The sequence below is a fragment of the Denticeps clupeoides genome, chromosome 12, assembly GCF_900700375.1.
Source record: "Denticeps clupeoides chromosome 12, fDenClu1.1, whole genome shotgun sequence".
In the NCBI taxonomy this organism is placed as follows: Eukaryota; Metazoa; Chordata; class Actinopteri; order Clupeiformes; family Denticipitidae; genus Denticeps; species Denticeps clupeoides.
This window is the reverse complement of record NC_041718.1, coordinates 4,085,537-4,112,575: the sequence shown is the minus strand read 5'-3', so window position 1 is coordinate 4,112,575 and position 27,039 is coordinate 4,085,537. Positions and strand designations below refer to the sequence as shown.

Here is a 27,039-nt window from a genome sequence, read left to right as displayed (position 1 = left end):
CTCCTCTCTTTGTCTTGTTTCCTGCATGTGTGGGGGGGGGAATTGCTGGCAAAGCCTTTTTTGTATAACATGTTCTTTCATATTATCATTATAACGATAACCGCCATGAGAGTGAGCTTGAAGTTGAAACTGTTTTTGATGATAAATGTGATCTGTGCTTTAAATCTCAATATTGGTCCACAGCTAGAACACAAGCCATAGAAAGAGTTCCGATACGACCAGTTCTAAACATTTTCTGGACAGACATTTAAAGGACCTTTTATAAACAGACTCTTAAAACAAAAGTTCACTTTCTTCCATACCACTCTCACAATGCAATTGGTACACTGGACAAAAAACTTGTTTTAATTAACTTTTATTAAAATATAGAATTGTCCAAAGTGTTTCCAAAGTAATTGAATAACTAAATTAAAAAAAAAAAAAAAAACAGTTCTTAGAAGTGTCAAAGATCCATATGTGGATAACCTACATTATCTACTGTATGTAGAAAAAAGCACAAACTGGCTTTTCTTAGTCACAGAAAAGAAAAGGCCAAATGTTTCCCAGCTATGGACTGGAAAGACTAGAAACCCATGACTTCTCTAGAAAAAAAAAAGAATGAGGTTCTATAAATTCTGCATGTAATATTTATATATACTTTAGTTTATGTGTTTAGTCTTATTTCCTCAGTTGTGTTCTGTATACACAGTTGTAGGTCAGGCTCGATTGAAGCAATGTGCAATGCCTCATAAGTGTGTGACCCTAATTTACACCGGGGTCTTCGAGGTTAACACCACTGCTGTGGTCTCGTTTCTTTCTCTCTCTCTTTTTTTTTTTTGCTTTTAACCGCAGATGTAGACCACAGGCATAATTTGATTTTGTCTTTGATTCGCTGCCAGTAGATGAACACCACAAACTGAAATGAAAAGAATTTGGTTGTAATCTAAACAGATTGACTTCCACACACCAGGGGCGCAGTGCAGATTACAGAAGAACTGCTCTTATCTCCACTCTCCTCTACTGGTTTCCGCCAAACGGCTCCTGAAATGGAAGGGAAACCCATTATAGAAAGGAGATTCCGCTGATTTGTTTCTTACTATACCAAGATGTAAAAAGACGAATGAATCCAAATAATGTCAAATAGTGTCATTTAGCATTTGTTCATGCATTCATCGGTGCCACAGCGAGGCTGTCATTAACTGGAAGTGGTCATACCTTTCAATGGGACTTTTTTTAATTTGCTGAAAAACCTCATGTCAGACGCCAGCTTGCAGGTCAGAGCCAAGCAGATACTCAGGAGAATGAACGAAACAACAAAAAGTGCAATAGTGCCTGCAAACGAAGCGTACCAGTATTATTCTGCTGTTTTACTTGCATACACACCAATGGATACGACATGCAGCTAAGAAAGAGACGCCGTGGTACCATAGTTTGGGTGGTTGTTCGGGGGCGTGGATTTCGTGGGGGAGGTCCTCGGGAGGGGACGAGAAGCAACCTGAGTCACAGTGGCAGTTACGGTTGGAGGATGGGTAATGGCTGAACCTTTCCACGTGCTGTTTGTAGTCCAGGACTCCTCAGCTTGGGGGCTGGTCATATTTTTCCCCTCCGCCTCACTGTAGCAGACCACGTCTGACGTTCTGCTGCCGTTCATCTTGACACCTCTCTGCCCACACCTGCAGAGGAAAACATCAATAAGGCACCCAGACGAAGCCTCTACACCCATCTGTTCAGATGGGAACGTTTAAAATTTAAACTTGAAATGAGCAAGATTTTTTCTAGTTATTTCTTTTTCTTAAATCATGCTGTGAGACGTGGGAGGACTATGGAACTGCCAGGGAAAGATGAATTTCTGTAAAATACGGCCGATAACTTATTCCAGTGCTAATGCTGCTCCTGCGATATGAATTATTTTCACAGTTAACAGTATATAAAATATGTATACTCATACCTCTTCCATTTTTGACACATTGACATGTCAGCTTTATCACTGAAAAACCCAGAGTCACATTGGATGCATTTTGTTACTGGAACAGAATATTAAAGAAATAAAATTGTTGAGTGTCTACATATAGTATGACAACAGATCTCAAAAATATTTAACCATCCTTTTTTACCTTTAATAGATTGTACTCCATAGCCCTTGGGACACACACACCCAGCCTCTTTTTCCAGATGTATAAATCCAGGGAGACATGTACACACAGTATCAGATATAGGTGTGCAACTGGACGATTCCGTAGTTCCTGGATTAAAAAGAAAATGTTCTTTAACCAATAGTCACAGCAAAGGTCATAATGTAACCGAGTACGGTGAATTGTTGGGTTATTGGTGAAAGCACTTCAGTTTATGAAAAGATTCAACAAGTATGAATGTGTAATATTGAAGGAAAACCTTACCTGGTATTTGTGAGCATTGTTTGCACCTCACACAGAACTGTGAATCTTTCTCATTATCTTTGTACTGGTTTTTAGGACACGGCTCACATCCTTCTTTATTATATTTCATCCTCTCACCTTGACAACAACCAAAAAAAGGACTGTTAAATGTGTGTTAAGGACATCTGAACTCTACATGAAAATGTACATGTACCTTTAGGACATGCTGTTGTGTGGCTCATCTGCAGGTAAAAGCCCAGAAGCATAAAAGCGGTAAAGCAGGCGAAGCCATTCCTGAGCAGCATCATAGCGAGCGGTTTCGAACCTTCTGAGCGCAGACGGCTGCTTTATTCCCCCCCACCCACCCACTGCTCACGTACTTCCTGTTCCTGCACCATGACATCAGATCAGAGTAACAGGTATTGTAAGAGGACTGACGTCTCTGACGTCACTCGGGGTTGTTTCGGCCTTTACGAGAGTGCTGCACAAGATCAGATCTCCTGGGCCGGAGTCAGGATTGCGCCTGGGTCTTGAGGCCAATCGAGATCTTCTAAATCTCTTATTAAATTTATTGGTCACGTTTTCCCTCCCCGTCTTGAACAGACCGTCTATTTCCACTGGTGCAGGTTTCATGCTCCATGTTTTCTCCATTTCTAGCTACACCCACTCTTCTAATATAATATAGATACTATAAAACTAAAAACCTTTCTTTTTAGGAAATACTTAGATTACATATATATTAAAAATTGGGGAGTCTGAGTTATTAAAATAATGCTATTTACGTTCCATAGTGAAACTAAATGGGGGATTTCAGCGTCCACCAAATGCTGTAGATGTGAGTATAGACATGTCTTTATAGATATTTGTTTGGTGAAGTCTGCGCAGCCTTTTAATGGCTTGTTTCTGTAGTAATTAGTCTTAAGGGGCAGTGGTGGCCTAGTGGTGGCCTAGTGGATAAGGAAGCGGCCCCGTAATCAGAAGGTCGCAGGTTCCACGGTGTCACTGAGGTGCCACTGATCAAGGCACCGTCCCCACACTCCCCTGTCATGGCTGCCCACTGCTCACCAAGGGTGATGGTTAAATACAGAGGACACGTTTCGTTGTGTCACCATGTGCTGTGCTGCAGTGTTTCACAGTGACAATCACTTCACTTTCATCTTTCACTAATTCATTGGTCATAAGCGGCCATGATGAGCCCGTCAATTATTGATTTCAGGTAGCCAGGTTATTATTATAATCACCGACAAGAAGAAGAAGAAGAATTTGTATTTTACGCAGAAGGATGATGAGGAGGATGAGGATGAGGATGAGGAAGCGAGCAGGATCCACCCGCCAGGCCAGCAGGTGGCGGTAAGTCGCCCGAGGCGGGAAGCGGCAGCGGGGGAGCGCGTCAGATCGTCAGACGGAGGCTGGCGGCTCCGTACCGGGGAGAGCAGCCACGAAGCGGGACCGGCGTGGGGATGGAGGAGCCGTGGGCCTGGGAGTTTTTGTCGCGCGCCGCCGACGCCTTGGTGTCTTTCCTGTCCGAGTTCGTCGACGACTGGCTGGCCAACGACATGCGGGTGGCCGTGTTTAAAATCCTGCTCGGCTGGCTCGTTTTCAGCCTCGTCGCCATCCACTTCGCGTGGAAGGTTTACGGCAGCACCGTCAACGACATGTACTACCGACAAGGTGACGGAGCTGCGCCATGCCAGCATGATCATCGCCTTTTTCTGTCGTGTGTGTCGCGCCGTAGAATTATCGATACAGCGGCTTGTTAAACGTGTCGCTGAATGTCCCTGAATGCACTACATGTACAGCGTTTATCCAGAGCGACTTACAATCAGTAGTCACCCACTAAGCTACTACCACCCCACGTCGCATGTGACGTTTACATCTACAGCATTTATCAGACGCCCTTATCCAGAGCTACTTATCAGTAGTTACAGGGACAGTCCCCCCCGGAGACACTCAGGGTTAAGTGTCTTGCTCAGGGACACAATGGTAGTAAGTGGGATTCGAACCTGGGTCTTCTGGTTGATAGGGGGAGGGTTTTTTGTAGTAGAAATAGGTGAAAATGGGTGAATATTTGGACGAGGACGCCTTATTCCTGTTTTGCTGGGTTAATAAACCTTTGGAACCGTTTCTCTGTAGGTACGGGGGGACAGAACGGTGGGACGCCCGACGCTGCTCCCCACCTGGGCGGATGGTAGGTAACCACATTACTACACCTGCGAGGAACATTCCAGCAACTCTGGGTTTGCGGCTTTTTAAAAAAAAAAAAAAAAAAAAAAAAACATTTCTTGTCCTGAAATCGTAGTTGGAGTTTTTTTCGTTAGTTCTGCAGAATCTACTTTTAAAACAAAATCCAACGTGGCATCATGATTCTCTGTGATTCATTTTAATACGTTGCTTGTTGATTTGCGTAACCCTTTCTTGTAGGGAGAGCTCATCGGCGGATGCTTTCAAGAGTCACCGGGAGTGAAGAGCAGCTCTACCGGCGCGTCCCGACCAAGTGCCGAGGACCATCGCCTGGCTGGACGGAGGGTCACTTCTGAGGCTTCAGCTAGACTCGAGTGGATTCGATCCCCTTCAAAGGATGCACGAGATGTGCTTTGAAATGGACCAAAACTGGAAGACATTTCCACAAAGACACAATTACCTGTAATGCTTTGCTGTGCACTTGCGTTTGTTCAGGACAAAAGGTGAAAAGGACGGACGTGAAAGAAACGATGGTGCAATTAATCTCATTTGTACAGACAATTGAAGCGTCCGACTTGCAGTGGTCCCATTTCCAATAAAGACAAGATGAAGCATTGTCCCGTTTTCATGAAAAGGACGCATTATGCATCATTTCTTTCTGTTTGCTGGGAAGTGTTCAAAGTGAAGATAAGAGTTTATTTTACATTGTTGCAGATATGCATTAAACGTGAAGACAATGAGAAACCAATAAGGATGGTTGTGGTTTACTGTGCTGTGGCTTTACGATCAACTTTATTCCTGCACACTTCACCCACGCAATATGAATCATGCACAGAGCTGATCATTTTTCAGATTATTGTCAGTCATATTTTAAAAGCTTCCAGAAGATACTGTTATTTAGAAAATGACATTTACTTAAGATTTGAATGTTTCAAAAAATGTTTCAAAAACACAGCACAGCACACGGTGACACAACGAAATGTGTCCTCTGCATTTAACCATCACCCTTGGTGAGCAGTGGGCGGCCATGACAGGCGCCCGGGGAGCAGGGTGTGGGGACGGTGCTTTGCTCAGTGGCACCTCGGCGGATCAGGATTCAAACCGGCAACCTTCTGATTACAGGGCCTCTTCCTTAACCGCTAGGCCACCACTGCCGCACTCCACGGGAAATCTTTAGTAAAATGCTAAAGATCGGTACGTGATGAAGAGAAGCCCAAACGACAATTGGGCTTGCCGGTTCCACAAGAAGGTTGCCGGTTCGAATCCCGATCTGCCAAGGTGCCACTGAGCAAAGCGCCGTCCCCACACGCTGCTCCCCGGGCGCCGGTCATGGCTGCCCACTGCTCACCAAGGGTGATGGTTAAAAGCAGAGGACACGTTTCGCGGTGTCACCGTGTGCTGCGCTGCAGCTTCACTTCACCCCTCACTGGGGTGAGGGAGGAGGCAGGACCAGGACGTGCACATCCATCACGTTAGTGCCCGTCAGCCCTGGAACCAGCAGCCGCCTGCCGCCGGCGTGCCGGGAGAAGAAGGTGAAGGAGTCGTTGTTGGCCAAGAAGCGCTCGGCTTCCAGCCCCTGTGCCCGCGCCTCCCCGGCCAGACCGCCATCCGTCACGGCTCCCGCCGCCTCCGTGGGCCCGTCCTGCCCGTCCGTACCCCCGCTTAGGAAGACCGGCCCCGCCCCGCCATTTCTGCTCAGCTCCAGCGCCACCCGGAGGGCCAGCTCTTGGTTGCGGCCCCCTCTGCCCGTCCCGGCGAGCCGTACGGTGGGCTCGCCCCCGGCCAGCAGGCAGATGGCCCCCCAGCCCTCCTGCCGGCCGTCCTCCAGCACCTTCAGCGTGCGGAGCAGGTCCCAGCTCGCCACGCCCACCTCGGGCCCGAGTTGCCGCGCCCGCGCCGCCAGCTCGCCCAGAGAGCCGGCGTTTCCCTCCGGGGAGCAGGCGAAGCGCGCCAGCAGGCCGTAGAGGTGCGCCACCGCGCCCACGTCGCCGCACACCCCCGGCGACAGGACCACCGGGCGGAGCCCCACCTCCCGCGCCCGCCGGCCCGCGCACTCCAGCGCCATGCTGTTGGAGCCGATCACGGCGTTGAGGACTCGAGCCGGTTCGGCGCCGCCGGGTTCGGACGTCTGACCGGCGCACCGACTGAGCACCACAGATACCGACTCGGGGAGGGACGACGACAGGCCGTAGCGTTCCAGGACGGCCCACGCCTCCTCACGCCGCACCTCGCTGGGTACGGTGGGCCCGCTGGCAATCAGGTCCAGAGGGTCACCGATAACGTCAGACAGCACCAGAGCGACCACCTACACATAAAAACACGAAACAAACTCCAACTCAGTCAACAACACGCCCACATCTAAAGGAAAATTCCAGATCTTCGCTGGGAAAACGGTAAAAACGTCAACGACGTACACAATCAGGGAAAAAATCGGAACCCCGGCTGACTTATTCCTTAAATCCACCAACAAAGAAAAGATCTATAATTTCAATGATGGGTTTATGCGGGTGGTAGTAGCCTAGTGAGTAAGACACTCACCAATGAACCAGAAGACCCAGGTTCAAATCCCACTTACTACCATTGTGTCCCTGAGTAAGATACTTAACCCTGAGTGTCTCCAGGGGGGGGACTGTCCCTGTAACTACTGATTGTAAGTCGCTCTGGATAAGGGCGTCTGGTAAATGGCAAATGTAAATGTAGATTGGAACAGCGAGAGAAATATTTTTATTATTTCTATTTTATTAATGACTGAATTTACAGAAGAACGGAAGTATTTTCTGCAGTTAATAGAAAAAAAAAAAAACCTTGACGCAACGGGTTCCTGTTCTAGACCGACAAGGTTCTTGTGATGATTCAGATCTGCGCCAGCGGTGGGAGTGGAAACTGATCACGATCGGCCATACGTTGAAGGCGGGGTTTGGTCGGGCACCGTTACCTGGGCGGGGCGGGCACAGTCGGCCAGGCCGCCGCCTTTGAGCAGAGACAGCGAACGGCGGACCGTGTTCAGCTCCTGTATGGCGGCCCCCGCAGCGGCCAGACGGCGTGTCACTTCCTGTTTTTCTAGAAGAGTCATGGGTGGAACCGGGGCTGGAAGAAGAGCAGAGCCGCCACCTACACACAGAAGACGAAAAACCACAAACACTCGTATCCTGTTTTTCAGTTATTTACATACGCCGCCGTGTCATTTTTGTCGTAAGACATGAAACGAACAGTGAAAAAATCCGAAATAATTCATGCATTTGCAGACATGGCCGCGGCATTTCAAACCACATGGCAGGACGGCCACCGCACCCCAACTCACCGGCGAACGCTGAACTGCACCTACATTTTAAAACATTTTTCGTGGTGGTAGTATCCTAGTGGGTAACACACTCGCCTGTGAACCAGAAGCCCCAGGTTCAAATCCCACTTACTACCATTGTGTCCCTGAGCGAGACACTTAACCCTGAGTGTCTCCAGGGGGGGACTGTCCCTATAACTACTGACTGTAAGTCGCTCTGGTCGGTATAAGGGCGTCTGGTTAATGCCGTAAATGTAAATGATTAAATTGCCTCGGCAGAGTCCTTTCCAGCTGAGAAGCTTCAGAGACGTCTGTCTGCTACCAGGGCGCGCCGGGTGACACCGCGGGCAAGAACAGCACCAAGCACCCATTATTATTTTTTTACATCATAATGCTAATGGAATAATTAACAATATTAATATCGACACCGCTGTGGCCAATATCACAGGACTCTCTGTGATTGTCACACCCTCTTCAGGGGACTGATTACATAACCAGGCCGGCGTTTCCGGCACGTTCCGCGTACCCGAGATCAGCACGAGCAGCAGGTCCTCCTCGGTCAGGCCCGCGGCCAGCCGCCGGATGCGCTCGGCAGCTTCCTGGGCGGTGGCGTCGGGGAGGTTGTGCTTGGCTCCCTCCATCACCGCAATCCGGCTGCCGGGCCCCAGCAGCATGTGCCTGCGGGTGGAGTTGGACGGAGACGGCGGACATCAGCGGGCGTGAGGCGCGAGACTACCTGCTCTGATGGTACGGCGATTATATACCCTTTGCCATGATTTTTAAGTGCCTCCTGAATGCCGAAAGGCACACTAATCACCCCCCTCACCAGGTGGTCTCCCACAATCCTCTCCGCCTCCGCCGCCATACCCAGCACCGCCTTGCCGAAGCCCACCAGGTGAAGGTTGTGCCGGAGGGAGAAGGTCTGCCCGGCGACCAGCAGCCGGTCTCCCCGGCGCTCGAGACTCCGCCGCACCGCGACGTCCGGCTGGACCCCGTCCACGGCGGCGGCGAAGACGGCCCGCGCGCGCTCGTCCATGGACATGCTTCTACTGCCCCTCACCCACGGGGAGCGCCACAGCGGCGCGGAGCGGCAGGAGGGCAGCAGGCGGGCCATGGGCCGAAGTCACTCGATCCTCGGGGTGGGAGGCGGGTCAGCAGCCGTGACCTGGGAACACACACACACACACACTTTCACCGTATGGAAACGGAAATTGTTCACCAGAAACGGGGTGAAGACAGGGTGAAAGGGCCGACATGAGTCAGTAGTAGCCTAGTGGGTAACACACTCGCCTATGAACCAGAAGACCCAGGTTCAAATCCCACTTACTACCATTGTGTCCCTGAGAAAGTCACTTAACCCTAAACTGCTCCAGGGGGGGACTGTCCCTGTAACTACTGATTGTAAGTCGCTCTGGATAAGGTAAATGCTGTAAATGTAAACGTGTGTGGTGGCTGTGAAGAGAGAGCTATAAAACGAGGGTTCGAGCTAGGACTGATCCACCATGCAATACTAACTTCTGGCCTGGAAGCTCACTACAATTATAAAAGTCTTTGAAGTTCTTTTACTACGGAGAATTTTAACTAGTTTTAGCATGTTAAATTTAGCATGTTAATTTTGCAATTATAAACGTTTAAAATACAATAGAATAAATATCGGCACCTGTAACCTCCATTTCTGCCCAGTAATCCGCGAGGTTAATGATTCCGGGCCCAGATGACTCGGACACTCCCGGCAGGAGCTCGCTGCTGAATTCCGCTACCGCCGCCACGTTTTAAGTCCCACTTTTAACAGCGACACGAACACGGCGTTAACCGGGCGGACCGGGGACAACCTACCGGAGCACGCCGCTCGTTAATGATTGACCGCGCTGGACCCTGGCACCCCGGCACCCACGGGAGCGAGTGGGAGGTCCGCAGGACGGTCCTGGCTGGAGTTGACATCTTCAGGGGACAACATTCCAACTGTCCGGCCCTCGGCGAACAGCTTTAATTAACCAGCAAACAAGAACTTCGACCAGCTTTGATGCACAGACCTTCACCACGCAGAGAAGAAAGGTCGCGATGTTATTATAATCTACTGAACATCCACAGTTCGTGCTGCTGAAAAGCAGCGCCCCCCAGCGGACAGGAGAATCGCTGCACCTACATCACACACACCGGCTCTTCAATCATATCCAGGGAATAAAAAAACTAAATTGCCATAGTTTTAATTTTTTTACGTACTTTGACATACACACACACACATAAAAAACACCATTTGCATTTATATATATGCACACACACACACACACACATATATACATTTACAGCAATTATCAGATGCCTTATCCAGAGTGACTTACAATCAGTAGTTACAGGGACAGTCCCCCCCTGGAGACACTCAGGATTAAGTGTCTTGCTCAGGGACACGATGGTAGTAAGTGGGATTTGAACCTGGGACTTCTGGTTCATAGGCGAGTGTATTACCCACTAGGGTAACCTTTAATAAAACCAGCTACTGTCCCCTCTTAATTACTGAAACCATATTCTGGAATATTCATACATGCACAAAAGATCTAAAAATAACCAAGGATTCAAGGGAAACGGGAAAACTCTAAAGCCTTCCATGGAGCTTTTTTTTTTTACGTAGAATAAGAATAAATGTTATAGAATAATGAATCTGCCTTACTATTATATATTGAATGCTTCCTCACAACTATAATTGCCATTCAGTAATTTACAGCTTTTAAAATCTGTTTGCCAGTCTTTTTGTGTTATGCTCAGCAGGTCACATGCTGCCAGTGTCAAATGTGAACTTGTTGAAGATGTCTGAAATACCACAGTCACACACAACCTCACAAATATATTATCAAGCCATGATCCTTGTGGTCCTCCCAGTAATCCTCCCAATTTCTGTAGCAGATCCTTCTGTAATATGGAAATGCATCCAGTTTTACACAGCGATCATTTCAAAATGATCTGTTCTGATGTAAAAATGAGAAGATGGATGGATCGAGAGAGAACTATGCTTCTCTGGTACGTGAAAAATACTGCACACGCTTATGCAAACCCAACCCTTTGTGGCACTGTGGTAATAACTTCCAAAGCCTCCGACTATATAAAGCTGGACAGCGTGATGATAGGGGCTGTCAGAGAGGACACACCACATCTGTTCCTGCCCTGATCCGGCATATTTTCAGTAGAATTGGACATTAGTGGCTTTCCAAGGTCATAGAGGACCGTCAACATCATGACCTCACAGAAGGAAGCCAGTTGGGTACGTACTGGGCAGTTTTTTGGACTAGCTGGACCGTGTCTATATGAAATGGTGTAAAACATTAACTTTTACCATCAATCATGATTCAAGGGTAAACTCGTCACAGTGGGAAACACGTACTTGTTCACAGTGGATGTGAGTGAGTTTTCACCAGAGGAGGTCATAGTCACCTCCTCCAATAACCTTATAGAGGTCCACGCGGAAAAGGTAAGAAAAACGCTTGCACTGCTAAATAAAGCAAATAAAACCGATTTTTCCTATAAAAAAAATAACATTCTTTCCTAACAGCTGGGGGCAGATGGCGAAATAATTAATAATTTCTTCCATAAGTGCCAATTGCCAGCGGACGTGGATGCTATGTCTGTGACATCCTCCCTAGAGGACAGTGGCATCTTGACGGTAAAAGCCTGCAGACTCACGACCATAAGTGAACCTGCACATCGTTCCGACGTGGAAACCAAGACGTGACGTCTCATATCGTACTTTTAAACCGTGGGCCGATTTTTTCCCCCTGCGTAATGAGACCACAAATTTGCATAATGCAAGAAAAAGAGTCGGCAATCCACTTCTAATAAAAAAGGAAACTGCATGTTACATCCATGCTAAAACTAGTTACAATTCTCCGCAAGACTACTCTGTAGTATAAGAACTTCAAAAGGTTTTTTTGTAAAATTAAAGGCAGTTTATTAAAAAAAAAAAAAAAAAAAAAAAAAACATAACAGCATTAGAAAATGAAATTTGAGGCTCATTTGTGAATGTATGTAGTAGAGATAAAACATTGAGATTTGTACACCAGTCCATGTGGACAATTTTTTTTTCTTCTTCTTCTTTCATTCAATGTTTTGCAGCACAGACTTGCATCCTTTCTAGCAACTTGTGTTCAACCTCAGATACATTAACCTGTTAGTTACACCATTTCGAATTTAAAAGGCAGTGTAAAAATGACTGTCTTGCTAGTTTGTGTGTGCAGTTTCAGAAAGAGGAACAGAATGTGCTGTAATACAATCCTGGTGCCACAGATGTTCAGTCAGGGAGTCGAGGAGCGGGGCCACCTCGCCCAACCCCCCAGTTACATCTCCTCCAACACTGAAGACAGGCAGGCCCGACACCTCCTCGAATCTTGCAACATCATCATCAGACACGTCGGCATGCATGATCAAGTCAAACCTAAAAAGTTAAGGATGAATCAACTAGGCAACTACACTGCAAAAAAATTCCATCACCCTCAACTTCAAGGCATCACTATATTTTCAAGTTAACTAAAGCTCTACTGACATGAGTTTGGTCAAAGTTATACAAATGTATTTTACCTAAGTCGAAGAGTTCAAATAATTTGAGTCAACTAATTTGCAAATATACAATTTCACCCAATACAAATTAGAATGTCCAGCTAATTATGATAAAGTAAAATATACTTTAAGTTGCACAAACCAATGTACACAGGTTCAACTAAACATTATCACAAAATCTGAAGCTTACATTACAATTAATCATAGTGACTTGCTAAGTCTAATTTGTTTTCTAGTGTGTTCATGTTGAAAATGACGAATGTGTTTCAAAATGATCTAGAAATGAACAAGACGGAGGAAAATTTCTGATCACGTACACAGAACATGCTTAACACCACGTACACACGTCCACCATTAAAGGATACTTGGTCCCCACCACCAGCTTCACGATTCTGTCTGATGGGTCGGTCACTCTTGCAATCTGACTGGTCACATCTTCTAAAGACGTCCTGTCTGTGTAGGAGAAGAGAAAGAGGACGGCGTCTACCTGCTCTTTACATGACTGGAAAGAACAAATCATTTCAAAAATTAGTAAAAAATATTAAATTAACACTAAAGACGAGACTAAGTGAGCCAGGTGGATTGGTATGGGCAAGAATAAATTAGTTTACCTAGCATTGTAAAAAGTGTTTACCGGTAGCATGTGATCAAATCGGCGCAGGGCGTTGTCCCCACAGTCCCAAATCAACAGCCGGAAGAACAAAACTCGGCCATTTTGCTTCAGTTTCACTGGCCAAAACACCACAGTGGTCTCAATGCCTGCAAATTGTCAAATATAAAAAAATCTATTGTTCGCCATTGTTACGCTTGCATATTGTAGGAGTGTGTATTGTCAAGGATACCCACGAGACAGTGGGTATCACGAAACGATTATATCATGATACTGTACATATGTAAAGTGAAGTGATTGTCACATGTGATACACAGCAGCACAGCACACGGTGCACACAGTGAAATGTGTCCTCTGCTTTTAACCATCACCCTTAGTGAGCAGTGGGCAGCCATGACAGGCGCCTGGGGAGCAGTGTGTGGGGACGGTGCTTTGCTCAGTGGCACCTCAGCTCATGTTAAAACTGAGCTGATATTCAAGATGCTGTGTGGATCACATTACATTAATAATTCAGACAAAACAACATAGCTCAGAACTGAATTTTGTACTAAATTTGTATACAAAAATATTTGTCACTGTATTGATACAATTTCACCACGAAAAATAATCACGCTATATTGATATTTTAAGTATTGTTATTGGTTTTCTCAGTTTACAAAAACAACCAAACTTGAACTACCGCCCCCCAAAACCAGGGCGAACATAAAGGGGGACCCTCTCGTATCCCTCTATAAAATCTGAGAGGCTGAGATGTGTTTCGATTTGAGACATCTGTGGTTGATTATATATTGTCTGAACCCAGTCGATAAATGTGTCCCCAAACCTGACCTTTAAAACTGATATCATATACTGCCATGAACAGAGATGATTACCGAATCCCCCGCTGCTCTGCACATAATGTTAAATAAAGTTTGCTGGTCTGGTGGATAAATTTGGCAATGTCAGTCTGAAGGTGATTCGCTAAAATTTGGCTCAGTAACTGTGTGTCAACAGAAAGCAAAGAGACTGGTCTGTAAGATGCTAACCCTGTAGGGTCTCTGTCTTTCTTTAAAATCAAGATAATATTGGCTTGATATAGTGCATATTCTGTTCTGTATTTGTATGCATCACTTACCTGTTGTCTCGTAATGCACGCTGGGAATTTCTTGGCCTGACAGACGGGCAGCCAGAGCGGTCTTTCCCACACCACTTTTCCCCGAAATGAAGATCTTGTAGCAAATATTGTCCACCTTCAAATGCGGAGGCATCACTGGCGCTTCCAAAAGACCTTGGGGAGGGGGACATTGTGCTTGTAATTAGGGGTGGAGCAGAATTTAAACTGCTATCATTAATTTGACCGTCCTTTGGTGCCTCATCAGCTCTGATGTACTGAAGTTCTTCATGCAGCCTGTAGGCCGGTGTGGTTCACTAATGTTGACGTGAAACAGTTCAAGTGATCGAAAAGTCAAGCAATAGCTTGCAAACAAACAAAAAAATCCTTTTCTTTTCTTTCTATATACTCATTGTCGGTTGTATGCATTTCCATGCAGTACTCTCCATAAACCCCATTACAAAAAAATTCCACGTGAATTCCAACTTGGCCATTGTGGCGGGTTACGGTTTATAATAACAGGTGCTAACCAAAGAAGTGAAAACTTGCCGAACTGTCTTCGCTTTTTATTATGGAAGATCCTCTTGAAATATTCCTTGCTTTCCCGGTTGCGATGCCAGTCGGTCACTATTAATGATCCTGCGGGTACAACTGGAGGCATGTTGAAGCTGTATCGCTGTCAAAACATCGACCTGCTCGCGTAAGATGTACACAGAGGAAACACTTCCGGGTTCAGACCGATTGGCTCGTCTCATTGGCTCATTAAATAGCCAATCCGAATCCGAGTCGCACCAACGCGGCAAGCAAGCAATTGATCAAGCAACGTGACATTACAAACCAAGAGCTTTATTTAGTACTGAAAATATTTACATGTTACAAAGAATTAAGAAAAATTAAAAAATATTTATCATTTGTGTTGCACAGTTCCAGTTTCCATTCACATCACCTGAAAAAGAAATGAGAAATTATTAATTACATTATAGTAATATTATTAATAAAATAACTGGTAAATCGTCGAATAAAAAAAAAAAAAAAGAAAAAAAAAAACCTTTGGCGTCCTTGATAAGACCGTGGAGGTCTGACTTTCTCTCTGTGAAGACAGTGCCTGGACCCAGGCTTCCTTCTCGTCCCTGTTTGCACGGATGACCAACGTTTCAAAATAATTTTATTCTGCAGTGCACATCGTACTGTACACTTCAACGCGGTCATTTCTTTACCTCGTGCGCGTGGCTAAAATAAAGGCAGTGGGAGCTCCTGTGTGGTTGCGGATGAGACGCAGCAGAAAGGATTCTGCAGGTAAACCCAGCATGTCAGTCCTGACGCACTCGAGACTGACATTTGAGGGGAACAGAGCATAATCTTGTACGCTGTATTGACGTCCCCTGTGCATAATTATTAGGACGGTTGAAAGAGGAGAAAGAAAGAAAGAAAAAAAGAAAAACCATTAATAACATTACCACCCATTATTACACCATATCATGCCAAAAATAATCTTACTTCCTTGAGGAGACGAGCAGCAGATCATTAAACAGATGAAGGTAGACATTAGAAAAGTTTGAGGGGGATCGCACAGTGGGACTGCCCCCTATGTTAAGTCGCTTAAGAGCTCCTTCATGGATCAGGTATCGACCTTGTGTAATCAAAGGAATCGACTAGGGACAAGAAATTGGAGAAATTTGAACAGATTCTGAGTAAAATTAGAACAAAGAGACAAAAAATGGTTTAAGACCTTAATGTTGCCAAAATCCACTTGTTTTCCCAAGCGAACCAGCTCTTCAGTCTGCTTCATCCGCTGAACACCGTGGTCACAGTCACTCACGAGCTTTAATTAAATTGTTCCACAGATTCAGAAACATATAAATCTAAAAAGCCGTAATAATCCATCCAAATAACAATTACCTCATGTATGGCTTGAATGGCTTTAGTTAAGTTGTCAGTGTAGCATGAACCTGGATCAGTCATCTTCATGATGTTCTACACCAGCGAGGGTGAAGGAAGAGAAAAAAGAAAAATAATTCCATTACCACAACAGATGCAATATAATAATAATAAACAGAAAACCAGTAGCAGACCTCCAAAAGCAGCTTTAACCTTGTGATCCTCTGGAAGGGGAGGACCAGAAAGGATTTGAGGGTCTGTCTCCGACATTGGGGATCCTTCTCCAGTTTACGCAGGTAGAGCACAAACTTCTGATTATGCTGCCTGAGAAGAATACAAATACAAATTGCTTATTGCACCAGATCCTACACTAGTGTCACTTCTTTAATCGGTTTAAGCTTTTAAAGTGACAGACTTTGGTTAAAACACTGGAACTCAAGACTAATTGCTGCTGATATGTATGCAGATAATCAATCATTGATGGATATTTCCAGCTTCCAGAGTTCTCACCCACCTCAAGAGACACCGTTTTTAAAAGTAAATACAGAGACATGCGGGAAAAACTAACATTAACTGGTTGATGAGCGCTTCCTGGTACATCATGTTGGTGACGTAGGGGACATAGGCTTGGCGCAATTCAGTGTGGTGGCGCAATACGATGTCCCCAACCTGTGACATCACCATACTTTCTCCGAGACGGACCTCCAGGTCCAGCAAAAATCTGTGGAAACCAAAACAAATTTTCACTTCCAACTTGAATCACGTAACAAATCACACGAGGGACCTTCTGTAATCCTCCAATTACATTTGAGGCCAAAACCAGCGCTGCACCGAAACTGCAAATCCTGATCATTAACACATGGTGGTGCCGTGAAGGACCCACTGGTCCACACCTCCGCTAGACTTATGCAAAGCCAGAGAACAGAGAAGAGTTCATACCTCTCGCTGACCCGGCAAACTTCCCTGAGGTTTGAGAAGAGGATGTGATGCTCTACCGTGGTCAGGGCCTTTCTCAGCTGTTTGGACGTCAGAAAAAGGTTTACCGCGACACTCAAGCTCTTCAGATAGGAGGCCTCAGATGCCATCAGCTCAAACATTGTCTGAAGAACACCAATTTCAAGCACAATGTTAGATAAATATCTTCCATAAATGCCCCTTTAATGGGCATCACTGTAACTTTACCAAAACGTTGGATCCCTACCGACCTCTTGGAGTCGCACCTCCTTGCCAGAGAGTGTTTGAAGGAGACCTCTCTCCTGCACCTCAGGCAGCTCCTGCCATAAGGAGCACGTCACCCCTTCCGTGAGGTGCCGGGGGGCGGCGGAGTGAATCTTCGGCGTTTGGTGGGCCAGAAGGCCCGGGAGACACCTGGGCGCGACGAGCTCAGCCAGGCCGGAGTGGTGCACCCGGTGCACGTCCGCTCTCAGCGCCTTCAGCCAGTACTCCTGATAAAGAGGCACTGCCGTGCGGCCCATTATACACAGAGAAGTAACACAACTCAACTTTAACCACCAGAGACTAAAACTTACAACGTTGAAGGTACTTTGATTCAAAATTCACTTGCGAGGGCCCCACATCTTCTATGGTCTCGGGTTCATTTCTTGGACAGAGAATGAACAATACGTGAACTTTCCCAGAGCTCATACAGTTTCTTCGCAGCAACTGTGCTTTCTTACCGTTCTTCATCTTCATCATCATCAGACAGTCCAGGAGAATCCTTCCTGCAGGATTCCTGTGAGTAGGGGAACTGGCCTCCCTGAAACCTCCATGTTGGTGACCCTGCCACCGCTTTAAGAGCAGCTCCGATGCCCCCACAAGCACTTTAAACAGAGCGGTCATGTTTAAAAGGACCACGTTCAGGCCGCTGCGCCCTCAGCGTCGCCTGGCTCACCTGAACATGCTCTCCGCGGACCCCTGCGCCCCCTTTTCCCGGTCGGCGCCGGCCCCTGACCTCAGCTTGACCTCACCAGGTCTCCGTATCGTCTTCTTTCCAGGCTGGTCGGGCTGAGCCATCGCGGCGGCGGGACGCAGCGAGTTACGCGCAGCAGCGTGCTTGCATGATGGGGCGAGAAAGCCGAACCGAACCGAACCGCGGCGTGAGCCTCCTGGTTCCCGGGCGAACCGCACCGGAAGCCGCACTTACGCGGCCGCGGGAGCCACGTGTCTCGGATATAAAACCGGTTAACGTTCATTTCACAGATATCTGTTCATTAAACATAACGAAAAAAAAACAACAGTGTTATTTCCTCTAAAAACACAAGTTTGGAGGCACCGCGTCTAGATTAATTATGTTAATCAATTATATTAAAACTGATTTACCAATAAGTACGACTGCATTTTAGGGCCACTGATTAAAAAAATAAAAAAAGGAATTTCGAGATTAAAGTGGTAATATTAGGAGATTGTACCCCTGTGATGAAACCTTCTCATGGATGAAAATGGTTGGGATGCTCCTGCCGATGCATTTTATGCAGCTGTACTGTACAATATTCAACTGTTTTCTTTTATGGAAAGAAATACTAGAAAGTACTCTATTAGATGACTTTTGAATATTTAGTTGGAACTAAATACATTTGATTATAGGCTATTTAAAATCAAAAAGGAATCTGGTGTGGAGATTTTTGCTTTATGCCTTAACAAGGACCAACATTACTTACACATGGAACTTACACATGGAACTTGTGTAAAAAAAACATTTATTTAACCAATTATTTTAAAAAAGGCTTACACATTACATTTTTTCTGCACATACATAATATGCTCACAAACACACAGAGAATGTGAGAAAATCCAGCTTTTAAATGAATTTGAACCTTTTTACTTTTTCCACAAATACTGTCAGTTAATGAAACACCTCCCTGAATGGTTCTAGGAATCCTACAAATTCTAGAAGTGTAGTAAACGTCTGCGTTGTAGCGACCTCGTTGGTAATATGCCTGCCTATGATTGTGGTAGTAGCCCAGTGGGTAACACACTCGCCTATGAACCAGAAGACCCAGGTTCAAACCCCACTTACTACCATTGTGTCCCTAAACAAGACACTTAACCCTGAGTGTCTCCAGGGGGGGACTGTCCCTAACTACTGATTGTAAGTCGCTCTGGATAAGGGCGTCAGATAAATGCTGCAAATGTAAATCTAAATGTAAATGTCACTTACCACCAATTGTGAAAGAGTTTTTTCAGGGATCATGAGATCATTTACATACCGACTCCACCTCTTAACACTAATGAGAATCTTTGTGATGTGCTGTGAGAAGAATTTGCGCAATGGTCCAACTTGTAGGTCTAGCAGCTAAGGAAGTGAACTTGTAACCAAAAGGTTGAAGGTTCAAATCTGGAACCATCGATGTGCCACTGAGGTCACCTTGAGCAGGGTACCATCCATTGTGCACAAAGGGTGATGAGCAGAGGACACATTTTGTTGTGTGCACCATGTGCTGTGTATCACAATGACAAAACATTCACCTTCACAAAACAATCACTGTTCCTTCACTGTTCCTTCATAATCCCCATGTTCTCTGTAAAACCACATGATTAATTATTTAATTGAAACTGAAGGTGAGAGTGGGAAGCTTGAAATAAGTTGTGGTGAATGTCACCATAATATGGAATGATCTTCTGTAAGCGTTGTTAACACTTGAGATTCCAATTTGTCTCATTAGCACCATTAGAGTTTGGGCTTTGACTTGCATCCATCAAATTAAATGACAGGGGGACTACAGGGGGCCAATCAGATTTTCTGATGGAGCCAATGCCCCTGTGGCCCCGCCCCTAGAACTGCCACCATTTGTTTGCGCTCTTCTGCTGTGCTGTCTTTTGCACCTATGGTCCAGGAGGATGACATTTTTTCTCCCACTGTGTACTAAACATATGTGGCTGAGATGACAATAAAGCTTTACTTGCTTCATTAATTTTGTTCTGATGACCAGAAAATATGTGGCTCATCAAAACAGCAATTATGACCAGTATTAAATAAGTAGTGTAGTCCTATTTAGCTAGATTACACAGGAGACAATTTTGTTCCTAAAGTTAATATTATTTATTTTTGACTGCAGTCAAGCTACTCTGCATTTAGTCACAGAGTGTAAAATGACAATAATGTCAGACTCTCCTGGTGTGCTACTGGAGGGAGCTAGACTACAAGGAATGGTTTGGGTAGCAAACCATGTTAAGTGCTTTGTACAGGGTTTTGTTATTGTCCTATATCATGGCACCAAAAAAGAAGGATCTTTATGCCATTATATGTGGGATGCCACTCCTGTTTATAATGATTTAATGCTGATACAGTGACCTTTTTTCTCTTTATAAGAAAGCCTTGGATTGGTGTTTTGTTATTTATGCAACACATAAGGTTCACATGAGCCTAATGAGCAGTGATCAGGATTGGCTAAGCTCAGTGGCACCTGGGCATCACAGATTTAATCTTGCAATACTTACTCATTTATATCCACTGTGCCGCATATGACGGCAGCAATTCATAGGTCCAGAGATCTAATGGAAATGCTTCTAAAATTGCTCAGCCTGTGTAACCTATACCATACACCCATACATCCATACACTGCCCTTCCTATTGGATTTAAATTAGCAAAACGGCAAGAGCCTTTCATTAGTACATTTACATTTACAGCATTTGGCAGACGCCCTTATCCAGAACGACTTGCAATGGTGCTTTCATGTTACCATCAATGAAGTAACCAGTTCTGGTTCACTAGGACTCAAAGCATGAATACAATCATCACAATCATTTTATTCACTCTGTTGTAGTTTTCCTCCCATAATTCAGACTATAGGAAAGTTACAAGTTAGTCTAAATATTCTCTAAAGATGAAGGTCTTCAGCTGCTATTTGAAAATACTCAGTGACTGAGGGGAACTTCATTCCACCACTGAGGGGCCAAGACAGGGAAGAGTTGAGATGAGTGTTGTCCTCGTACCTTCGAGCAGTTGAGCAGTACTGGAGGGTCGGAGAGTGTTAGGTGTAATAAAGGCTCTGAGGTAGGATGGTGAAACCCCATGTTTAGCGTTGTAGGTCAGCAGCAGTATTTTGAATCTGATGCGGGGGGCAGCAGCTACTGGGAGTCAGTGGAGGAGCAGTGGGGTGTAAGAGAATTTTGCAAGGTTCAAAAGGCTGAATTGCATTCAGAAGTAGACCTGCTAGAAGGGAGTTACAGTAATCCAGTCGTGACATTACTAGGGACTGAACAAGTATCTGGGTGGCCTCTACCACAGGGTGGTAGTAGCCTAGTGGGTAACACACTCGCCTATGAACCAGAAGACCCGGGTTCAAATCCTGCTTACTACCATTGTGTCCCTGAGCAAGACACTTAACCCTAACTTGCTCCAGGGAGACTGTCCCTGGACTGTAAGTCGCTCTGGATAAGGGCGTCTGATAAATGCCGTAAATGTAATGTAATGTAAATGTTTTGATCTGCATGAAGGTGGGTCCTTTCCAAGTCACTTAGTAAGACCGCTCATCAAGGATGGAAGCAAACCATTTCAGTGCTGAGCCCAGAATTCCAAGTCTCTTCAAGATGGACAGGAGAGTCTTGTGGTTAACTGTAGGAGAATAAGAACAGATGAGAGTTTTGCTGACCTGGCCGCATGTATCTTCTCAGAAACAGCCAGAAGGGCAGTCTCAGTAGAATGACCTGCTCTGAAGCCAGACTGGTTGGGATCTAGGAGGTTGTTCTGAGACAGACGAAGTGACAGCTGATTGTGCTCAACACAGTGCTCAAGGACTTAGAAAGAAATGAAAGAAGAGACACTGGTCTGTAGTTGTAAGTAATGCCATGATTAATATGTTCCTGCTGCCATCGTATTATTTATGCTTATCCAATGACCATCATTGTTTTTTTCATGATGACATGTAAAGATGATTAGGATTCATCAGGTTCTAATAGTGAAAGAATGGTTCGGGGAGCAGTATTTTTTAACAGAATCAAATGAAAGCTAAAGGTGGTCCAACCAAGGTTTGGAATGTGTAACCTATTCATTTATTTATTTTTACAGTGCAATATACTGTATTTAGTAACTTAACATATGTAAAAAATCTTAGTTTCCTGATTGTCAGAAATTATTGAGGTATTTCTTTGTCACCCAGTGGCATTTTAAAGAAGACAGGGAACTCAGACAGTTGCCTACAGAAGCTTTATTTCATTATTATTTGTCACCAATATTCAGTCCAAATACCATCTCTGAGCACAGCTATGACAATATTTTTATGCTTCACAGTCTCGAGGCAGGATTTAATTTTCTTCTTCAGATTTCCCCCACAATGTCTTGATGATTTGGTAATACAAAAATTTACAGAAAAATAAAAACAAACCAAAACCATTGCTCCCATAGAGTAGCAGCTTCACCAGCAGTTTAAGATATATATATATATTTTTTTACGAATTTGATATTTTTCAAACCAACCTACTGCTTACTAAAACCTATAATAATTCATTCTGTAATGAAAGAATATTTTTCTTACTGTTCACCATCTAGCAGACTCCGTATTTTCTTGAGTTTAAGTGCATATGCAGGTGACGCTGAACATTTGGCCATCTCCTGTGCATCTATGTGACAAACTCTGGGTTTATTGCATTTGCCAAACCGCCATACACCTACTGCACTTCCTGAATGTAGAAATGCACTAGAAATACACCCCAGCAATGCTGTTGTTTGCAAAGTGCTGCTAGGAAGACCAGGTCCCCATGCCACTGCCTAAGCGGGTCTGGTAACACTATGCATGCTGTGTGTACAGGATCGTTAACAGTGCTGTCTTAATGATATGAATCCGATGTTGTGTCAGTAAAACATTTTGGTTTTCCGGGGATGATGGTGTCCATTGATGGTTGGAAGAAAAGGGTCTGATTTTTGAGCTGGAACATGAGACAGGAAGTAACCTAACAGGCAGAGAAAGACGAGTGAGGTACAGCTTGCTGTTTCTTCCATGAAATATTTCATGGCATGCCATCTTTACAAAGGAATAATGCAGAAATGCAGAGCCACAGTGCAGTGACGCATGCCAAGTGTAGGGCTTGTTTTCTAATATAAAAGGATCTGGATAAGGAACTAAATAAAACAAGAAAGAAACAATTTAATGGGCTTTGCACATATTGGTGCATTGGTGGGTGAGGAGTTATCATATGTGAGAGCTGTCAATCATTGAGCTCCTCCCATTTTATACTCTATAAAAACATAATTAATCATCTTTTCTGGGGGAAAAAATAGTTATACAACAATGAAAAAAGCAGGTCTTTCATCACAGTGCAGATAACTACAAAGTGCCTCTTTCTGGTTTCATCTATTGATGCCTTACACCGTGGAACAAGCTCCACAACATATTTTTTCACCACCTTTGCTGAATACCATATGACACTACATGTTTAAGGTTGGCTTGCAGAGGGAACACACCTGAAATCCAGTTAGCATCCTCTTTAAAACAGACCGCAGTCCTTGAGGTTCTCTTTGATGATGATGTCAGTCACGGCATCAAACACAAACTTGACGTTCTGTGTGTCTGTGGCACAGGTCATGTGGGAGTAGATCTCTTTGACGTCTCGTCGCAAGTTGAGGTCCAGGAACTGCATCTTGATGTAGTTGCCAGCGTCCTCATACGTGTTGGGGCCTGGGTAGGAAGCCGGTTTATTTATGACCAACATAAAAAAATGTTGTCCCCAATACGTTGAACAGCCATTTGTGTGATCTTACCATCATATTCAGGGAAGCACATGCTAAGATGAGCTTTTTTGATCTTCTCTGTGAAGACATCCTTCTTGTTAAGGAAGAGTACAATGGAAGTGGTGGCGAAGTAACGGTGGTTGCAGATGCTGTTGAATAAGTGGAGACTCTCATGCATTCGGTTCTTGAGGGAGAGGGAGGAGAATTCAGGACATCTGTGAGGAATGGCTTATGTAGGTGTGTACCGTCTAGATAAGGGGCCACCAGTCCTGGTTATAGAAGTCACCAGCCCTGCTCAGCTTAGTTCTTTCTATCTTACACTATACCTGATTCAGCTCAAGAGCTAGGGTGGTAACAAGGAGCGAGGTTTAACCAGGGTTGGAGACACCTGATCTAGATGGAGCTCAATGACTTATCATGACATTAAAGCTCTCCACACTATTTCCAAATAGGCTTTTGCATTTACATTTTACATTTACAGCATTTATCAGACGCCCTTATCCAGAGCGACTTACAATCAGTAGTTACAGGGACAGTCTCCCAGGAGCAACTTAGGGTTAAGTGTCTTGCTCAGGGACACAATGGTAGTAAGTGGGATTCGAACCCGGGTCTTCTGGTTCATAGGCAAGTGTGTTACCCACTAGGCTACTAACACCCTAAAAACACCCTTTTGGGCAGATGATGGAAGCTGGAACAGCTTACCACTTCATCGTCCTCCACCAGCACCATGTCGTAAGCGCTGAGGGCAGCGATGAAGATGATGCAAGTCACACCTTCGAAGCAGTGGATCCACTTCTTCCTCTCCGAACGCTGACCACCCACATCAAACATTCTGCAAAGACAGTAGAGGACATTAGAGTCCGATAACGATGCTGCGTGATTATTTTATACATTTATAATTTTATAAACGTATTTATTGCCCACCTGAAGTGCAGATCTTTGAAGGAGAACTGAGTCTCGATGATACCAGTGGTCTTCACTCGAGAACGCAGCACATCCTGCTCAGTGGGAACATAGCCAGGCTGAACCAGCCGTTCTAAGTCATTTAGGTAACTGCGAAAGACAGAAATGGTCATGACGGATTGATGAAAATGTAGGGTGGTTGCCGTGTGCAATGAGCATCTTTTTTTTTTACTCACTATCCAGCAGAGTCGTTGAGCTGGTACTCCGATGCCCTATCGAAGCAGGCCTGGATTCCGGTGTCCTTCCACAGCCTTAAAATGATATCTGACAGTTCTTTGGGCATGGTGCCCTCCTCGATGGTGTCTGCCAAGTGCATCAGCTTGCGGGCGTCGTCCTGCAGTCAACAGGTGAGGGAGAGAATGTGACACAGTGGCAGCGTAATCAAACTCCATCATCTTACAAACCGACCCGCTTCCTTCTCAAGCTGGAGAATGTTTAATGCCGTGAGAATTACATTTTTGTCTTTGCAATTATTGGTTTGTAAAATGAAACTAGCATTTAGTCACATTAAAGGTAGAAACAGCTGAATGTGCAGACGAGGGAGGTGGAGCGGCGTGGCATTTTCAGCTTCATCTGAATCTGAGCAGGGCAGCGTTGTCCAGTCATACCTGCATGTGGTCAATGTGTGTTCTGGTTTTGGGAATAACGTTTTGGTCAGCTGTCTTCTGCAAGCTCCTCATCAAATTCAAATCAGTTCCATAATAAAATCATTTTAATTGAACTGAGATCTTGCTGTCATTATAGAATCGAAATCAAAACAATAGGTGAGGGGATGTTTAATTTTTGGCTGCTCAGGGTTAGGAATATTACTGCCATATTTTCTTCAACCCCCACAGCTACTTGCAGGTTGACCTCTCAGCTGGAAATCTAAGCTTCTCACAGTAGTGTGGGACATGATCCACTGTTTTTGGCAGAGGTGACACTACGAACTGAAATTATACTTAAATAACCTGTTAACAGCCTGGAAGGCTTATTATTTAATAAAAGCTGATTATCATTTAATCAAAAACTGTTTTAGTTTTAGTTATGTTGTTCTTTACAATATTTGGGAGGTAAAAGAGACTAAAAAGTACCTGTGCTGCCGCGTCGCCATAGTTAATGTTGAGAGTGCTCATGGCTTTCACAATCGCCATAATGGACTGAAGGGTGTTGCTGTAGATGATGGTAATGAATTCCAAACATTCTTCCAGTGAGTAGCCATCTTTGTGGATAATTCTGTGAATTACACAAGCATGAAATCTCATAACGCAATCATTAAATCGTCCTGCTGACCAAATGTGAACGGGTTTTCGGGCGCACTTACTTCATCTGTTTGACAATTGTGCTTTTTCCTGACTCTCCAGCGCCTAAAGAAAATGTGATAATTACAAAATGCATTTAGTAATAATACTAATAATACTACCATTATTACTACTACTATATAATGATAATAATGATAATAATTCAGAAAGAAAGTTTTCTCTTAATGCGTGAAATCAAGAAATCTATTTCTGCCAATCACATTTTTGTGCACATACACTGTATTGCATATGTTTTTTTTTAATTTCATATCAATTTCTTGTTTTTATTAGACATTGCTCTTTCTTAATGCAAATGAAAGATAAAACAGCCCTCTATATTTGAATCATGTAAATATTGAAATAAGAATGGAATGGCATATATGTCTCTCATTCGTTCTTTTGTCTTTGGCATTGGCAGGGCTTATCTCTGGGAGGATCATGGTAAGAGGCTTGCGACTCATTACTCCTGTCCTAAGCTCGTCTCCATGTCCTTCAGACCTGACCCAAATCTGCACCAGCGGTGGTGCTGTGGTCTTTGTTAATTCGGCTGGAAGAGTTTGCTCTGCCTTCGTTTAATCTGTAATTATGACACATCAATTCGGGTGTCATTGTCACCTCTCACCTGAACCTTCGTGCCTAAGATGTGCTTGGTCTGACTCGTCCTGACTGACCTAAATAGCTATTAGTTTAATAGGATTACACAAAGTTCACACCTTTGGTTGAACTCAGATATAATATTTGATGTAATTTAAACATCTGACAAAGACCTGATGGTTTTGACATGCGATGAGTGTTCTTACATCTCACATGACAATTTTTGTAACTATACAGATATCACAAATATTGCAAACATCAACATTAGTAAATACCCCCAGGCATCATCATGACGTTTTACCAATGAAAGTTGTCAATTGCACTGCTATTTTGACTCTTTATTGTAATTAATAAATCATCCCATTACCCAGCAGCAGCAGTTTAACGGTCCTGGCATCCTTGTCGGCATCCTCCTTCAGCTTCTTCTCCAGCTCCCTGGAGTGCTTCTCCTCAGCGCTTGCGCCGGCACCCATCTTGACCTAAGAGAATCTGAAAGAGTCAGTCAGGATGACCACTAAGTCACTTGAGGGCCCTCCACCAGTCTCCACCGCACAGCACCCAGCGCCGACTGCAGCCCGCGTCAACTGGGGGTGAGTA

The 27,039-nt window shown here is 44.7% G+C and overlaps 5 protein-coding genes across 9 annotated transcripts; 2 read left to right on the top strand and 3 right to left on the bottom strand.

Annotated features, from left to right (window-relative positions):
* Positions 1-504: 504 nt before the first annotated feature.
* Positions 505-10,000, bottom strand: glyctk (glycerate kinase). 3 transcript variants are annotated; one of them, XM_028999582.1, is made up of 10 exons: positions 9,652-10,000; positions 8,642-8,980; positions 8,342-8,493; positions 7,471-7,646; positions 2,376-2,492; positions 2,094-2,222; positions 1,928-2,003; positions 1,405-1,652; positions 1,195-1,311; positions 505-1,020 (listed from the first exon to the last, which is right to left on the bottom strand). In XM_028999582.1, exons 2-10 carry the CDS (start codon positions 8,927-8,929, stop codon positions 923-925), a joined length of 1,401 nt encoding a protein of 466 aa, XP_028855415.1. In that variant the 5' UTR covers positions 8,930-8,980; positions 9,652-10,000; the 3' UTR covers positions 505-922. The 3 variants fall into 3 exon arrangements, with proteins under 3 accessions (XP_028855415.1, XP_028855413.1, XP_028855414.1); XM_028999580.1 differs by lacking the exons at positions 505-1,020; positions 1,195-1,311; positions 1,405-1,652; ... (1 more) ...; positions 2,094-2,222; positions 2,376-2,492 and adding an exon at positions 5,929-6,840 and having other exon boundaries at positions 8,580-8,980; XM_028999581.1 differs by lacking the exons at positions 505-1,020; positions 1,195-1,311; positions 1,405-1,652; ... (2 more) ...; positions 2,376-2,492; positions 9,652-10,000 and adding exons at positions 5,929-6,840; positions 9,476-9,642 and having other exon boundaries at positions 8,580-8,980.
* Positions 3,741-5,286, top strand: tcta (T cell leukemia translocation altered). The gene is made up of 3 exons (XM_028999583.1): positions 3,741-4,025; positions 4,488-4,542; positions 4,776-5,286. Exons 1-3 carry the CDS (start codon positions 3,815-3,817, stop codon positions 4,816-4,818), a joined length of 309 nt encoding a protein of 102 aa, XP_028855416.1. The 5' UTR covers positions 3,741-3,814; the 3' UTR covers positions 4,819-5,286.
* Positions 10,001-10,646: 646 nt separating the features above from the next.
* LOC114801182 (heat shock protein beta-7-like) lies at positions 10,647-11,756 on the top strand. 2 transcript variants are annotated; one of them, XM_028999195.1, is made up of 4 exons: positions 10,647-10,830; positions 10,919-11,071; positions 11,162-11,278; positions 11,360-11,756. In XM_028999195.1, exons 2-4 carry the CDS (start codon positions 11,045-11,047, stop codon positions 11,537-11,539), a joined length of 324 nt encoding a protein of 107 aa, XP_028855028.1. In that variant the 5' UTR covers positions 10,647-10,830; positions 10,919-11,044; the 3' UTR covers positions 11,540-11,756. The 2 variants fall into 2 exon arrangements, 1 of the variants encoding a protein (XP_028855028.1); XR_003751464.1 differs by lacking the exon at positions 10,647-10,830 and having other exon boundaries at positions 10,948-11,071; positions 11,402-11,754.
* Positions 11,757-11,796: 40 nt separating this feature from the next.
* On the bottom strand, positions 11,797-14,780 carry cplane2 (ciliogenesis and planar polarity effector 2). 2 transcript variants are annotated; one of them, XM_028999041.1, is made up of 5 exons: positions 14,610-14,780; positions 14,085-14,237; positions 12,995-13,119; positions 12,726-12,862; positions 11,797-12,238 (listed from the first exon to the last, which is right to left on the bottom strand). In XM_028999041.1, the coding sequence occupies exons 1-5, from the start codon at positions 14,719-14,721 to the stop codon at positions 12,025-12,027; spliced, it is 741 nt and encodes a 246-aa protein (XP_028854874.1). In that variant the 5' UTR covers positions 14,722-14,780; the 3' UTR covers positions 11,797-12,024. The 2 variants fall into 2 exon arrangements, with proteins under 2 accessions (XP_028854874.1, XP_028854875.1); XM_028999042.1 differs by having other exon boundaries at positions 14,591-14,752.
* A 7,797-nt stretch (positions 14,781-22,577) lies between these two features.
* On the bottom strand, positions 22,578-27,039 carry gnat1 (guanine nucleotide binding protein (G protein), alpha transducing activity polypeptide 1). The gene is made up of 9 exons (XM_028997964.1): positions 26,810-27,039; positions 25,872-25,914; positions 25,642-25,783; positions 24,745-24,902; positions 24,530-24,658; positions 24,308-24,437; positions 23,636-23,789; positions 23,339-23,552; positions 22,578-22,827 (listed from the first exon to the last, which is right to left on the bottom strand). Exons 1-8 carry the CDS (start codon positions 26,913-26,915, stop codon positions 23,362-23,364), a joined length of 1,053 nt encoding a protein of 350 aa, XP_028853797.1. The 5' UTR covers positions 26,916-27,039; the 3' UTR covers positions 22,578-22,827; positions 23,339-23,361.

Bases quoted from the DNA above. Each gene is read 5' to 3' on its own strand.
- tcta (XM_028999583.1), top strand. From the start codon at position 3,815: ATGGAGGAGCCGTGGGCCTGGGAGTTTTTGTCGCGCGCCGCCGACGCC. The intron at 4,026-4,487 runs GTGACGGAGCTG...GTTTCTCTGTAG, and splicing joins CGACATGTACTACCGACAAG to GTACGGGGGGACAGAACGGT. The intron at 4,543-4,775 runs GTAGGTAACCAC...CCTTTCTTGTAG, and splicing joins GCTCCCCACCTGGGCGGATG to GGAGAGCTCATCGGCGGATG.
- glyctk (XM_028999580.1), bottom strand. From the start codon at position 8,929: ATGGCCCGCCTGCTGCCCTCCTGCCGCTCCGCGCCGCTGTGGCGCTCC. The intron at 7,647-8,341 runs GTACGCGGAACG...TTCTGTGTGTAG, and splicing joins GCTGCTCGTGCTGATCTCGG to GTGGCGGCTCTGCTCTTCTT. The intron at 6,841-7,470 runs GTAACGGTGCCC...TTTTATGTGTAG, and splicing joins ACTGTGCCCGCCCCGCCCAG to GTGGTCGCTCTGGTGCTGTC.
- LOC114801182 (XM_028999195.1), top strand. From the start codon at position 11,045: ATGACCTCACAGAAGGAAGCCAGTTGG. The intron at 11,072-11,161 runs GTACGTACTGGG...TCATGATTCAAG, and splicing joins CACAGAAGGAAGCCAGTTGG to GGTAAACTCGTCACAGTGGG. The intron at 11,279-11,359 runs GTAAGAAAAACG...CTTTCCTAACAG, and splicing joins TAGAGGTCCACGCGGAAAAG to CTGGGGGCAGATGGCGAAAT.
- cplane2 (XM_028999041.1), bottom strand. From the start codon at position 14,721: ATGCCTCCAGTTGTACCCGCAGGATCATTAATAGTGACCGACTGGCAT. The intron at 14,238-14,609 runs GCAAGTTTTCAC...CCCCTCCCCAAG, and splicing joins TAAAAAGCGAAGACAGTTCG to GTCTTTTGGAAGCGCCAGTG. The intron at 13,120-14,084 runs GTAAGTGATGCA...GACAATTTGCAG, and splicing joins CGTGCATTACGAGACAACAG to GCATTGAGACCACTGTGGTG.
- gnat1 (XM_028997964.1), bottom strand. From the start codon at position 26,915: ATGGGTGCCGGCGCAAGCGCTGAGGAGAAGCACTCCAGGGAGCTGGAG. The intron at 25,915-26,809 runs GTAATGGGATGA...CATTTTCTTTAG, and splicing joins CGTTAAACTGCTGCTGCTGG to GCGCTGGAGAGTCAGGAAAA. The intron at 23,790-24,307 runs GTAAGCTGTTCC...CTCTCCCTCAAG, and splicing joins TGGTGGAGGACGATGAAGTG to AACCGAATGCATGAGAGTCT.